Raw genomic sequence first — 12,500 nt, forward strand, 5'->3', positions numbered from 1 at the left:
AATGGAGCAGGGGGAGGAGTCGAGTCGGGGTTCCCTAGTAGTGCTCTCTCCAGCACAGGATCCGAGGTGCCCCAAGAGGATGCATGCAGTAACTCATCCCAGGAAAGCCCGCAGGAGTGTCTTTCACCGTTCAGCCGCCCGACTCTGGGTCATTTTGACGTCGAACGACTTAATGATGAACACCTCCGAGCAAAGCGAGCCCGTGTGGAGAACATAATTCGTGGAATGAGCCACTCACCCAATGTAATGATGCTATCAAACTCCAGTTCAAGGGAACGAGAGCGAGATGGTGAAGGAGAACCTGAAGGCCCCCATCAGCCACAAAGCCCGCGAGAGGGCTATCGTGAGAACAAGCGTAAGCAAAAGCTTCCTCAACAGCAGCACAGCTTCCAGCAGCTGGTCTCAGTGCGCAAAGAGCAAAAGGTGGAGGAACGCAGGCAGCTCAAACTGCAGCTCGAGGACATGCAGAAACAGCTGCGCCAGCTGCAGGAGAAGTTCTTTCAGATTTATGACAGCACTGACTCTGAAGGGAATGACCCCGACCATGACGGAGGGAACCTCTCTGAAGACAGTGCACGATCCGATGCCGGGCTCATGGATGGAGATGGAGATGAGCGCCCCATGCGTGATTCTGCTGCTGATCGTTCTGATAATGAGATGTCAGACTTGGATCCAGGACATTTTCTGGACAGGGCAAGAGCATTGCTAAGAGAACAGGCCCTCCTGGATGGAGAAAAACCCAAAAGGGAAAGTTCACTGAGGGGCAAAGGTCCAACCTCTATGCATGCAGAAGGAAAGCAACTGGCAGAGACCCTGAAGCAGGAACTGAACTCTGCCATGTCTCAGGTGGTAGACACTGTAGTGAAGGTCTTTGCGAAACCTCCACGGCCTCTCCCGCAGGTGTTTCCGCCGCTTCCTCCGCCTCAGGAACGTTTTACCGTTAACGGGGACAACCCCAACTTCCACACAACCAATCAGCGCCTGCAGTGCTTCGGAGATGTCATAATCCCCAGCCCACATGAGTCATTTGGTGGAGTCCCGCTCCCCAGTGCCAATGATCAGACTGAGGCACTGCCTTTAGTGGTGAGGAAGTCTGCAGTTGAACATCACCACCAATCCTCAGCAGTGGGTGCTCATGGAGGCCACCACCATCCCTCCCTCCATCCCTCTTCCCTATCAGCCAACATGGGCTTCAGCCCACCATCTTTCCGCCACCCATTTCCCCTACCTCTAATGGGGTACCCCTTTCAGGGCCCGCTCGGTGCTCCATCATTAGGGTACCCTGGCAAAGACAGAGGCTCACCTGATTCCATGGACCTCTCACGGGAGACCACCAGCTTACGGACCAAGATGGCATCCAACCACCATATGGGGCACACCCGTTCCTGCTCGCCAACCCACCCAGGGAGCACGGCTGAGAGTCTTTCTCTGTCTCTCATTAAGTCAGAGTGTGGGGACCTCCAGGACATGTCTGACATCTCACCATACCCTGGGAGTGCAATATCCTTTTTTTCTAGTAGTAAATAAATATTTTGCTTTTAAAGTTGATAAGGAAAATGAGTTTTTCTCCCCCAAAAAACATTCTGATGTCTTGCTTTATTTTGCAATTTCCCCTTAACCCCCTGCCTTTTCTCTAGTAGGTGGGGCATTTAAAGTGCTACTCACTGTACCATCCTCTGTTTAACTGTGTACATTTGGCTTCTCAGCTTAGACCTCTTTTATTGATTCCCTAAGTGGCCTCCTATAGGCTTTTTGTGAAGTCACACTAGCTTATAGATTTCCACCTCAGATTTCTCTTTCTGTCAACTTCCCTGCCTTGAGACATACATTTAAACAAGTTTAGGTCCCTCGAATTTTCAAAGTTTCGATGGCCTCATGATACGGGTATAAAGGCCAGGTTTTCATTTAAGCTCCTGAAAGTAACCCGGGTCCTTGTTAAAATGCTTCCTGTTTCAGGCTACCAGTTTGAGTCGATATACATTCTAGCACCTGTATGCTCAATAAGCCTGGTGCTTAACTGGGATCATCACTTACATCCAATTTTACTTTTAAGAGATTAAAAATACTTTTAGCTCCCCAGGGCTGTAATTTGGCATCAACTGTGACAGATGTTTTTGTTGTAAACTTTGAGGTTCATTCAAGGACTCAAAATCTAAGTCTGTTTTTTTATGACTGACAGGTTCCACCTCTCTCAACCCTCATCATATCCTATTATAGAAAAAAAGACGAAGGAACAATTATCCCTCCTTTTCATTTTCCCCCCTTTGGATTCATAAAGATCGGTCAACAACCTGAGGGCCCTCAGCTGTTGCTTGGCAGCCAAACAATCCCTCGTTTTTTTTTTTCTTCTTCTGCCCCCCCTTCCTTTCTTTTCTTTGAAGCAGGCATTAACAGGTGTTTGCGGCTGTATGTTTGTCTTTCATTACACTGCCTCATCTTGCCTGCCGAGCCAAGAGCCCTACGCTCTCCACAGCCTCCCCATCAAGAAAGCGAAGCGAGAGGAATAAAGGAAAAGAGAGAGATGGAAGGCAATTAACGCAATGAACGTAGGCAGTGGTAACTGTGTGTTTTACGCAGCAATTTGACCAAAAATCGCTCGGAATGGTTGGGCCGTAAAAGAGGAAATAAAAAAAAAGTAAATAGCAATTTTGTAATTTGCCATTTCTACATGATAATTGCTCATAACACAGGTTAGGGTTTAAAAAGGAAAAAAGAGAAAAAAATAGCTACCAAGTCATTCATTTACAAAGAGAAATGTGAACATAGCCAGAAATTGTTTACAGTAATTGGTCTAATTGACTTACTTTTGAGCTGTAAACAAACAAACAAAGTAGAGTTGGATGTGGAGCTGCCTTTAGCAATGTGATGGAAGGGTAGGCAGTGGGTAGGTGGCCTGGCCTGAATATAGGATGCTTGAGGAATGTGCTTGAAATGGAAACGTTAAGTGGGTTTGAAACGCGCTTAAGGCGTCACAGATTCAAGATTAACTAAAGGTATGATATGAAAGATGAAGTGATATGGAGAGAGTGAGGTGAAAGAGAGGGGGGAGGTAAGGAGTGGGGGTTTGATTTGGGATTGTTTAGTTAGCCTGGGAATGGGGTTAGGGACTTGTTGTGAATGGGGTTAAACTGTGAACGCTCGGGCGGAAACGGGGTTAGGACAGACTCAGAAATGGGGGGGGGGGGGTTTGGAAGCAATTAGGATAGGATTATGGTCGTGATTGTAGATGGGAGACTGTTTTGCAATATCATGTTTGGGAACAAACGCCAGATTCGGTGGCATGTACGGACAACGAGCGACGGCAGGTGAAAGTTCCCCCCAGCATGACCGCTAGGCTACTGGCGGCCAGTCTGTTTGACAGTCACACAAAAGGGCCAGAGCTGGTTTCAGAAGAGGCAGGGCTGGGGAGGAGGGTGCGGAGGACTCTTTGTCTGGCAAAATAGCATAATCAGCCATTTTGTTGTGTGGCCGAGGTTAGGGCAGGAGAACGTCCTCTGCAGGAATGTCACACTCTGTGCCCGCGTCGCACTTACAATGCGTTCTTAGCTTAAATAGATTATTGATGAATGCAGAACGCATGGTGGAAAAAGTGCACATCGTACGGAAACGCCCAGACGACTGGGCAAGCAGTTTTTTTTTTTTGTTTCAACATTTCCTCACATGCAAAAAAAAAAAAAAAAAAAAAACAACTAGAAAAAAATACATATAAGCGATTTGTTTGTGTCATATATTGTCTCGCCACGGTTTCAGGACATAAAGTTTGTCCGTGTAGCCTGTCGATAAATAAATATATAAGTAGTCAAGTGGTACCACTTTATATATGTATATATAAAGTGGTACCACTTGACAACTTATATATTTATTTTATTTTTTTTTTCAGAACGATCATCTCGATATAAACTTTCAAAAAAATTATATTCCTGTGGGCCAAGAACAAGGACAACAGGAGCAACAACAAAAACCCGCCAGTGTTTAATTTTATTGTCGCAAAAAAAAAAAAAAAAAAAAACGTGTAACTTTTTTTATTTGTGTCCCTGGTGATAAACTTGTCATCAGCTTTCATGTAGAAATGTAGAGTTTTTTTTTTTTTTCGTGGTCTGTCATGATCCATTCATTCACGGGCGCTGAATGAAGTAATGCCGCGAAAGAAAAGAGCAGCTTGTCCCTCTTTCATTCTCTCTGGCCTTTGTGCTCATAAAGCAAGACCAGATGGTGAGAGAAAAAGGGAGCGAGAGAGGGAGAGATAGTGTGAGAGAGAGAGTGAAACAGAGAGAGAGAGAGAGAGAGAGAGAGATAGAGAGAGAGAGAGAGAGAGAGAGAGAAAGAGAGGGTGGGTAAGACAAAGATGCGCTTTTCCAACTACCCCCCTCCTCCCCCGTCCACGTCCATCCAGCTCTCCACCCCATACACACACCCCTTTCTCTTTTTCTCTCATTTCTTTTCTTTCTCTCCCTCAATTATGTGAAGTACTCCACTCGTGGCCCGGTTCTGAATCCGCATTATCGTTGAATGTGTGCACACTTTATAAGACTTGTTTATGTTTTCACGATTAGCCACATTTACATGACAAACGTGTCATTTTACAGTCATATCTCGGCTTCAAAAGGGGAGGAGACGGTCGGGGGTGGGGTGGGGGTGGGGGGGTGAAGTGTCTATGGATGCTCTTGCTTGCCTCTCGGTGTCCAGAAATGAATTAGGGTGCAGTGGGGGAGACTTGCTGTCACAATGCCATATACTGAAAGTGTGTGCCAATAAAAAAATATATACCTAAAACCCTCAAGCAGCTTCCCAAAAAAAGTTTTTTAGACTCCCCCATGAATCCCCCCTCGAGGCCTTCTGCAAAAAGCGCTTACCGCTGTATTTGTAAGTGACATGCAAACGATCTGGCGCTCTTTTACATCTGAAGGAGGAGGTCGGCCGAGGTGTAGGGCTCAGGGAAAAGACGTTTGCTTGCTTTGCCTGTGTAATGGCTTTCTCATGTAAAACCGGCTTTTCTGCGGTGGTATATTGGCCGTGACGGCGCAGCACCTTGAGTAATGATGATGACAATGGCAAGCAAATCTCGAAAAGCCCTCTGTCGCTGCTCGGGGCTCGGCTGCTTTTCCTTAACCCGCTCATTTGCACATTCAGGAAGGGCTTTCCCCCAACCACCTGAAGAAGGCCAAGCTGATGTTTTTCTACACCAGGTACCCCAGCTCCAACATGCTGAAGATGTTCTTCGCAGACGTCAAAGTAAGCACCGTCGACTTGACATTTTAAATTCTACTTGTTACATTTATTTGTTGGTTTTTTTCTTTGGGGGGAGTGGTGTGGGAAGCAAGGTAGGGGTGGGCGGTGTTGACATGGTATCGGCTTACCTCACTTGTCCAGGTGAGTTCACTTACAAACGTTGGCCAGCACACTGGCGGCGTTAGGGAAATATTAAATACCGCAGCTGTTGCTGTTGGTCAAGGCAAGTGGAGATTAATTCGAAGGGGGAAAAAAGCATGGCAGCACGAGTCGGGGCAACTGCAAGGCAGGTAGATGAGTGGGAGGTTGGGTATTTAGACAGCTAGATGGATAAAGGTGGTGGATATTTACTTGGGGTTTTTTTTTGCCAATTTGTTTCTGGACATATTAAGTCATTTTCTCAAAATGTGATCAACAGATTCCTTTTCAAACTGACACACCTTGAAGCCAGGAGATAAAGTGTGTATTATTTGTGCTCTCAACCCTGTGGCACATTAAGGCCATCTTATTCAAATCGACCGACAAACTTCCTCTTTTTACAGTTTGCCCATCGGTAACTAGTCTACACAAAGGCAACAAACAACAACTTCACTCCCCCATGGCCTTGCCTGTGATTGTTGTCACGAGGACACCAAGATTTGCTATTGGCATGTTTTATTTATATATATATATATATATATATATATATATATATATATATATATATATATATATATATATATATATATATATATATATATATATAATAAAACATGCCAATATATATATATATATATATATATATATATATATATATATATATATATATATATATATATATATATATATATATATATATATATATATATATATATATATATATATATATATATATATATATATAAAATATACATACATTTATTTCGCATGGGTTCCTTGTCGACAGGGGTCCAATGGTTTTTCTTCTTCATCTTCCTTCTCTTTGGTTTATCACAATATCAATAGTATTAAAGTTTTTGGAACACCTGACCCTAAGAATGGTTTTTCATCCCAGTCCAAATTTGCTGTTCTAATAAGCACCACTCCTGTGAGAAGATGGTCTACTAGATCTTGTGGAGATTTGGTGAAGATAAGAAACAAGGGCGAGACAAGTGTGTTAGGAAGTGTGTTAGTTTCCCAATGTAGGTTAGGTGGGGGAACAATGGGGTGTCATTCCAAGGGGATCAACAGGGGTTGGACCTCTATCGGAGGAGATATTCCATGTCTTCGAACTCATGGAAAGCAGATCTTAATGGAGCTAGCTTTGTTGACAGGGGTATTAATATGCTGTAATAGTTTTGGGTCTTCTAGGTCGAATCAAGGAAATACCATGGCGTGGAACAAGTTTGTGGTAACAGTTTGGTAAAGAACCAGATACGGGAAGAAAAGTCTGATATCCTAATACTTGTTTGTTCTCTCTCTCTTCCTCATCTGACGCTCTTATCAATCGCTCCTTTATCACCTAGGTGCCGCGGGCCGTTCCGTGTCAACAAGCCATTTCCTTATTTCCCACAAATGCTTAGTATAGTGCCTTTCACTGTCTTCCTTTTGATCAAACCTTCAAAAGGAAAGTCAATTCCAGTTATTTGCTTGTTGATGCTTCGTTCATTTTGCGTATCATTCCCAAATAATTCCCCCTAATTCCCAAAGCCAGTGACCGTAAAGCCTCGGGCTCCTGTACGAATGAAACGTCTTCGAGATTGAATCGTCAAACCATGACATGAGGTAGGATAATGGGCCCTGGGAGTGCATCCGGACCCCTTACACCCCGCTTTCTGTAATCCCCCTGCCCGGCATCAAGGTTGAGCTTTAATTGAACTAGATTAACATAACACCGAAACAAGGTCAAATAGTTGGCAGCGTTTCTCTCTCTCCGCGTTGCTTTGTTCGAACGCAAACGCACCGCGGAACAATGGACGGCATGGACTCGCATCTCTCTGTCCCCCTTTACACACACACAAAGTCCATTCTCATGGGGATTTGCTACTGTCTTTATAATAGTCGTTCATTAGCCATTCATTATATTTCCATATCTCATGAATATCAGTGCAGGCCGTGTTGCATGCTAAAGACGACACGCTGTCCTCGGATTGTTAGCCGCCGCCGAGGACTGTGGGAACGCCGTGTCCGCCTTTCCGTTTTTTTTTTTTTTTGTTGCCTTTTTTTTTTTTTTTTTTTCTTCGTCAGACCGAAGCCGTAGCGCTGGAGATATTTTGTTAATTGGAGACCTGTTGACTTTTGACCCTCGTGGACTGATTTTATCGCTCAGCAATACAGGCAGCGACTTTGTACGACGACTAACTATGCTAGCCGGATAACTTTTTTTTAAAAAACAGATATACATATTTTTTTTAACAGATTTTATAATATCAGAGCCGGAAAAAGGAATTCGGAATGGAACAGAAAAACGGGATGGTGACGATTCCTTTTACTGTATTTTATCTTATTAAAAAAATACAATAAAATAAATACAATTTATATGAATTTTTTTTTTAATAAAATAATTATTCATAAACAAACACAAAGAAGTTAGGTCGATATAATTCTATTAATAACATCTTAGTTGCTATTATATAAAAGATTTATAAATAATTTCATTATTCTACTTTCATTAATCTACAAGTAATTTCTTTTTATTCTTTGGGACAAAATACAGCTCAAATGCTGAAATATGCCAGGCTAGTCACCATGCTAGTATTCAATTTTGTAAATTACCGCACAAATGCGGATACATGAATATGACGGACGAGTTCATTTAAACAAAAGTAATGATATTGATAAGCAAAGTTGAAAAAAAATATATATAAAAATAAAGATATGTTTTAGGAGCTTTTTTAGCTCAAGCTAGCAAGAGTATGCTAATACGTATTAGTACTAGTACGTATGTTGGTTAGTTTGCTAGCTGTTCCGTGAACGCAACTTTGTGGAAACGGGACGTTCGGGAAACGAGACGGAGATGAAGACGGGATGAAGTTACACACACACATAAAGTTACACACACACACACACACACACACACACACACACACACACACACACACACGTACACACACACTTGTTCTCCGTCTTTCTCTCACACACTCTCCGGTGGTGTGACAGGAAAGGTCTTTGTTGTGAGTGATGAGGTCATTGTCAATGATTTAGAGCTCATCATAAACACACACACACACACACACACACACACACACACACACACACACACACACACACCCGTCTGTCAAACCACATGCTCAGGTCGGAAAGGGCTAGGCCAGATCGGACAGACCTCCTCATGATGGTCACACTTTTTTTCCCCCCTTTTTTTCTTTGACAACAATCTTCTATCTCTCTTTCTCTATTTCACTTTCTCCTTCTCTCTTTTTCTCTCTCACTTTTTCTACCTTTACGCATCACTTATTCTTTGTGTCCCGCTCTCTCTTTTTCTGCTGTGCTGTCTTGTCTACCTTTTCTCTCTCTCTTTCTCTCTTTCTGTCTCTCTCAGTTTCATGCTTTATTTGTACCTTTCCCTTTGTCTCTCAACCTTTCTCTTTCCGTCTGTCTTTCTCTCTTTTTTTTCATCCTGCCTCTTGCTCTCTACGTCTCTTTATGTCTCTCTGTCTGTATCCTTCTTTCTCTCTGTGACTTTCTCTTTTTTCTCCCTCTTTCTCTCTCTTTCTCTCTCTTCCTCTGTTTCTTTCCCTATCACTCTTTTTTTCTGACTTTCTCTTACTCCTGTGCTGTCTTTCACTTCTCCCATGTCATTTTCTTTCTCTACCTTTCTTTCTTTCTTTCTTTCTTTCTTTCTTTCTTTCTTTCTTTCTTTCTTTCTTTCTTTCTTTCTTTCTTTCTTTCTTTCGTTCGTTCTTTCTTTCTTTCTTTCTTTCTTTCTTTCTTTCTTTCTTTCTTTCTTTCTTTCTTTCTTTCTTTCTTTCTTTCTGCCCCTCGTTCTCCATCTCTCTCTCTTCCTCTCTGTCTCTCTACCTTCTGTTCTCCCCTTTTCTCACTCTCTCTCTCTCTCTCTCTCTCTCTCTCTCTCTCTCTCTCTCTCTCTCTCTCTCTCCGTCTTTCTACCTTTCTTCCTCTCTTTCTCGATACTTTCCGAACATTTCTTTTGTGTCCCTCGATTGTGCACATCATGGGTCCCCCTTCTTTTTTTCTCCCTCCTCTTCGTCTGTCGTCCATCCCTCGGTCACTAGCCTCCTCCGTCCTCTCTCCCTCTTTCCGTCTAGGTTCCTCGCTCTCTTTTTTTTCCCATCTAAACAATAATACTGTCTAATCTCCATGTAAAAGCTGCTTCCCCTCCTCACAGGGCTGCTTGCCCATCGTTTTGTCATCTTTTTTTTTTTTTTGTAAAAGACGAGAGATGAAGGAGAAATGGGGGAGGATGAAGAAGAGAAAGAGAGATGGAAAGGGGGCTTTTTTTAAAGGGGGGGCAATTAAATGGGTACGAAGGGGGCGGGTACGAAGGCGGCCGGTTCGGTCTTATCAGCTGCTGTTTATAAGAAGAGTTTTCCTTTTTTCTTTCTGTCTATCTCTCTCTCTTTCTATCTATCTGTCTATCTCAATCTCACCCCTTCCTGTCTTCTGTGGGTTCATTGCCCTGATGAACTGTAACTCACTGCTCTCTTAAACGGTTTAAGGTTGTATTGAATTTGGCAGAGATCGTACCCCTGGGTGGCGGGGGGGTGGCGTGGGTTGGCCGAATAGAGGCACCTGATTGGTTGAAGTCTTTGGACTCCCTCGTGGGTCCGATACGCTATTTATTTTTTTTTTTGTTTGTTTTTTTCTTGTGGACTTTATCAGTTTTCTGCTCAATTATCCATATGAGGCTCTTGCAGCTGAGGGCTGCCCACAATTCACCCCCACCCAAACTGCCTTCTCCACTCTTCTCCAATCTTCTCAACTCTTCTCTACTCTTCTCTACTCTTCTCCACTCTTCTTCACTCTTCTCCACTTTTCTCCACTCTTCTCCACTCTTCTCCACTCTTCTTCACTCTACTTTACTCTTCTTCACTCTTCTTCACTCTTCTCTACTCTTCTCCACTCTTCTTCACTCTTCTCTACTCTTCTTCACTCTTCTCTACTCTTCTCCACTCTTCTCTACTCTCTCTCACTCTTCTCCACTCTTCTTCACTCTTCTTCACTCTTCTCCACTCTTCTTTTGTATAGATTATTGAGACACAAGTAAAGTCAGGTGCTAATGATGTATTGTGAGGAGCTCCATAGCAGAAGATCTTACACATCTTTGTGGACCAGGTCTCTTGCTAGGCAACTTTCTCCATATCTGTGGGAACAGTTTGGGGAAGAACCACATATAGGTGTCCTGATACTTTCTTTCTTTCTTTCTTTCTTTCTTTCTTTCTTTCTTTCTTTCTTTCTTTCTTTCTATCTATCTATCTATCTATCTATCTATCTATCTATCTATCTATCTATCTATCTATCTATCTATCTATCTATCTATCTATCTATCTATCATATTATTAGGAACCCGCTGTGATACAGTAATTAGCCAATCGTGATGCAGATGGGCGGAGTCTCCTGATTGACGACAGACATGACCCAAAACTTGAATAATCACTCATTGCGACTGCGTTTAACATGAAAAGCATCTCATTAAAAAAAAAAAAAAAAAAAACCCGATTCCGCCTCTTTATCATATTCGAGCCTCCTTCTGAATTTACACTAGAATGATTTTTTTATCCCGTTACAGTCGCATACACAGACGACGGGCGGTTAAAAAAAAGCGCTAATTGCGTCGCGATCCTTCAGCGCGTCGTTAAAACTCTCGGCACTGAAGCGCTGTTTAATTCGAGGTTCCACGCAGCACAGATGTCCGTGTCTAATGGCCTCTCTTGCTCTCGTCCCCTCTGTCTCGCAGTTTAACCGGTGCATCACGTCGCAGCTGATCAAGTGGTTCAGTAATTTCCGCGAGTTCTACTACATCCAGATGGAGAAATTCGCCAGGCAGGCCATAAACGACGGCGTGACGGGGACCGACGAGATGAGCGTCAGCCGAGACTCCGAGCTCTTCCGAGCTCTCAACATGCACTACAACAAGGCCAATGACTTTGAGGTACACACACACACACACACACATACATACACACACACACACACTATACACACTATACACACACAATGAAAAATCATTTGAATCATTTGGACTCGGCGAGAATGGATTTTAATGTGGTGATTAGGGGATGAGAGACAGAGATAGATAGATAGATAGATAGATAGATAGATAGATAGATAGATAGATAGATAGATAGATAGATAGATAGATAGATAGATAGATAGATAGATAGATAGATAGATAGATAGATAGATAGATAGATAGATAGATAGAGAAAGAGAGAAAGAGAGAAAAAGAGAAAAAGAGAGAGTGTGTCCTGTGTGTCCGGAAGGTTAGTGCAGTCCCCTGGAAGGACCAGGTCTGCTGGCAAAGCACTTCGTCAGAAAACACCTCACACTGGAGTGGAGCAAGGTTATGAGTCCTGCTGCTTCAGAGAGAGAGAAAGAGAGAGGGAGAGAAAGAGAGAGAGAGAGGGAGAGAGGGGGATGGCAGGTTGAAAAAGAGAGAGACGTGGGGGAGAGTGTGGGAGGAAAGGAGGCATGATGGCATGGACAAACAGAAACACAGAAAAAGAGCGATCCTGGCAAAGGAAAATGGGCAGTTAAAAGTGAGAAAAAAAAAAGAAAGAGGGAAAGAAGGATGAACAAAGGCGGAAAAAAACGTGTAAGAGGGCCAGGATTCGCGACGCGACATCCGCCGATTATTTCGCCAAAAATCGTTTAGAAACGTTAAAAAAACGATATTCTCCCAAAAGTCTGGGGACACCTTCTGGAACGTCCACATTTGATCTTCTGAGAAGATGTTCCTCAAGATTTTGTGGGGATTTTGGTGGCGATTTTGTGATTTCTCGTTCGGGCGCAAACAGGTCAGATGTAGAATGAGGTGAGGAGGCCTGAGGTGGCGTTCCAATTCATCCCAATAGTTTTTCGGAGATCTAAACCTGACGATTATCGATATACTTTACATAAGTCCATAAGACTTCAGGATGTCTCTCGGCTCTTTTTTTCTCTTTCTCTCTTTCTCGCTGTATTGGCGGAGGGAAAAAAATACAACCTTTTGTTCTCTGTTCCATAATTCGTCCACGAGATCAAACATCGAACCCACTTCCTGTTTCCAGCGGGAGCCGATGTGAGACACACTTATCTCATCACATCTCATCTCACGCACGTCTTTTCCGACGTTTATCGGTGTTCTTAAAACG

At 43.2% G+C, this 12,500-nt stretch overlaps 1 protein-coding gene across 2 annotated transcripts in view; it reads left to right on the forward strand.

Annotated features, from left to right (window-relative positions):
• LOC310722510 (prospero homeobox protein 1-like) overlaps window positions 1-12,500 on the forward strand; it is a 31,324-nt gene that overhangs the window by 3,538 nt on the left and 15,286 nt on the right. For both annotated transcript variants that reach the window (XM_083535047.1, XM_083535048.1), the window contains exons 2-4: window positions 1-1,500; window positions 5,125-5,232; window positions 11,105-11,299. The exon at window positions 1-1,500 is cut by the window's left edge and continues 433 nt beyond it. In XM_083535047.1, coding sequence (XP_083391173.1) covers window positions 1-1,500; window positions 5,125-5,232; window positions 11,105-11,299 — 1,803 coding nt within the window. The remainder of the gene's footprint in view (window positions 1,501-5,124; window positions 5,233-11,104; window positions 11,300-12,500) is intronic.

This window comes from Silurus aristotelis (genome assembly GCF_946808225.1).
Source record: "Silurus aristotelis genome assembly, chromosome: 29".
In the NCBI taxonomy this organism is placed as follows: domain Eukaryota; kingdom Metazoa; phylum Chordata; class Actinopteri; order Siluriformes; family Siluridae; genus Silurus; species Silurus aristotelis.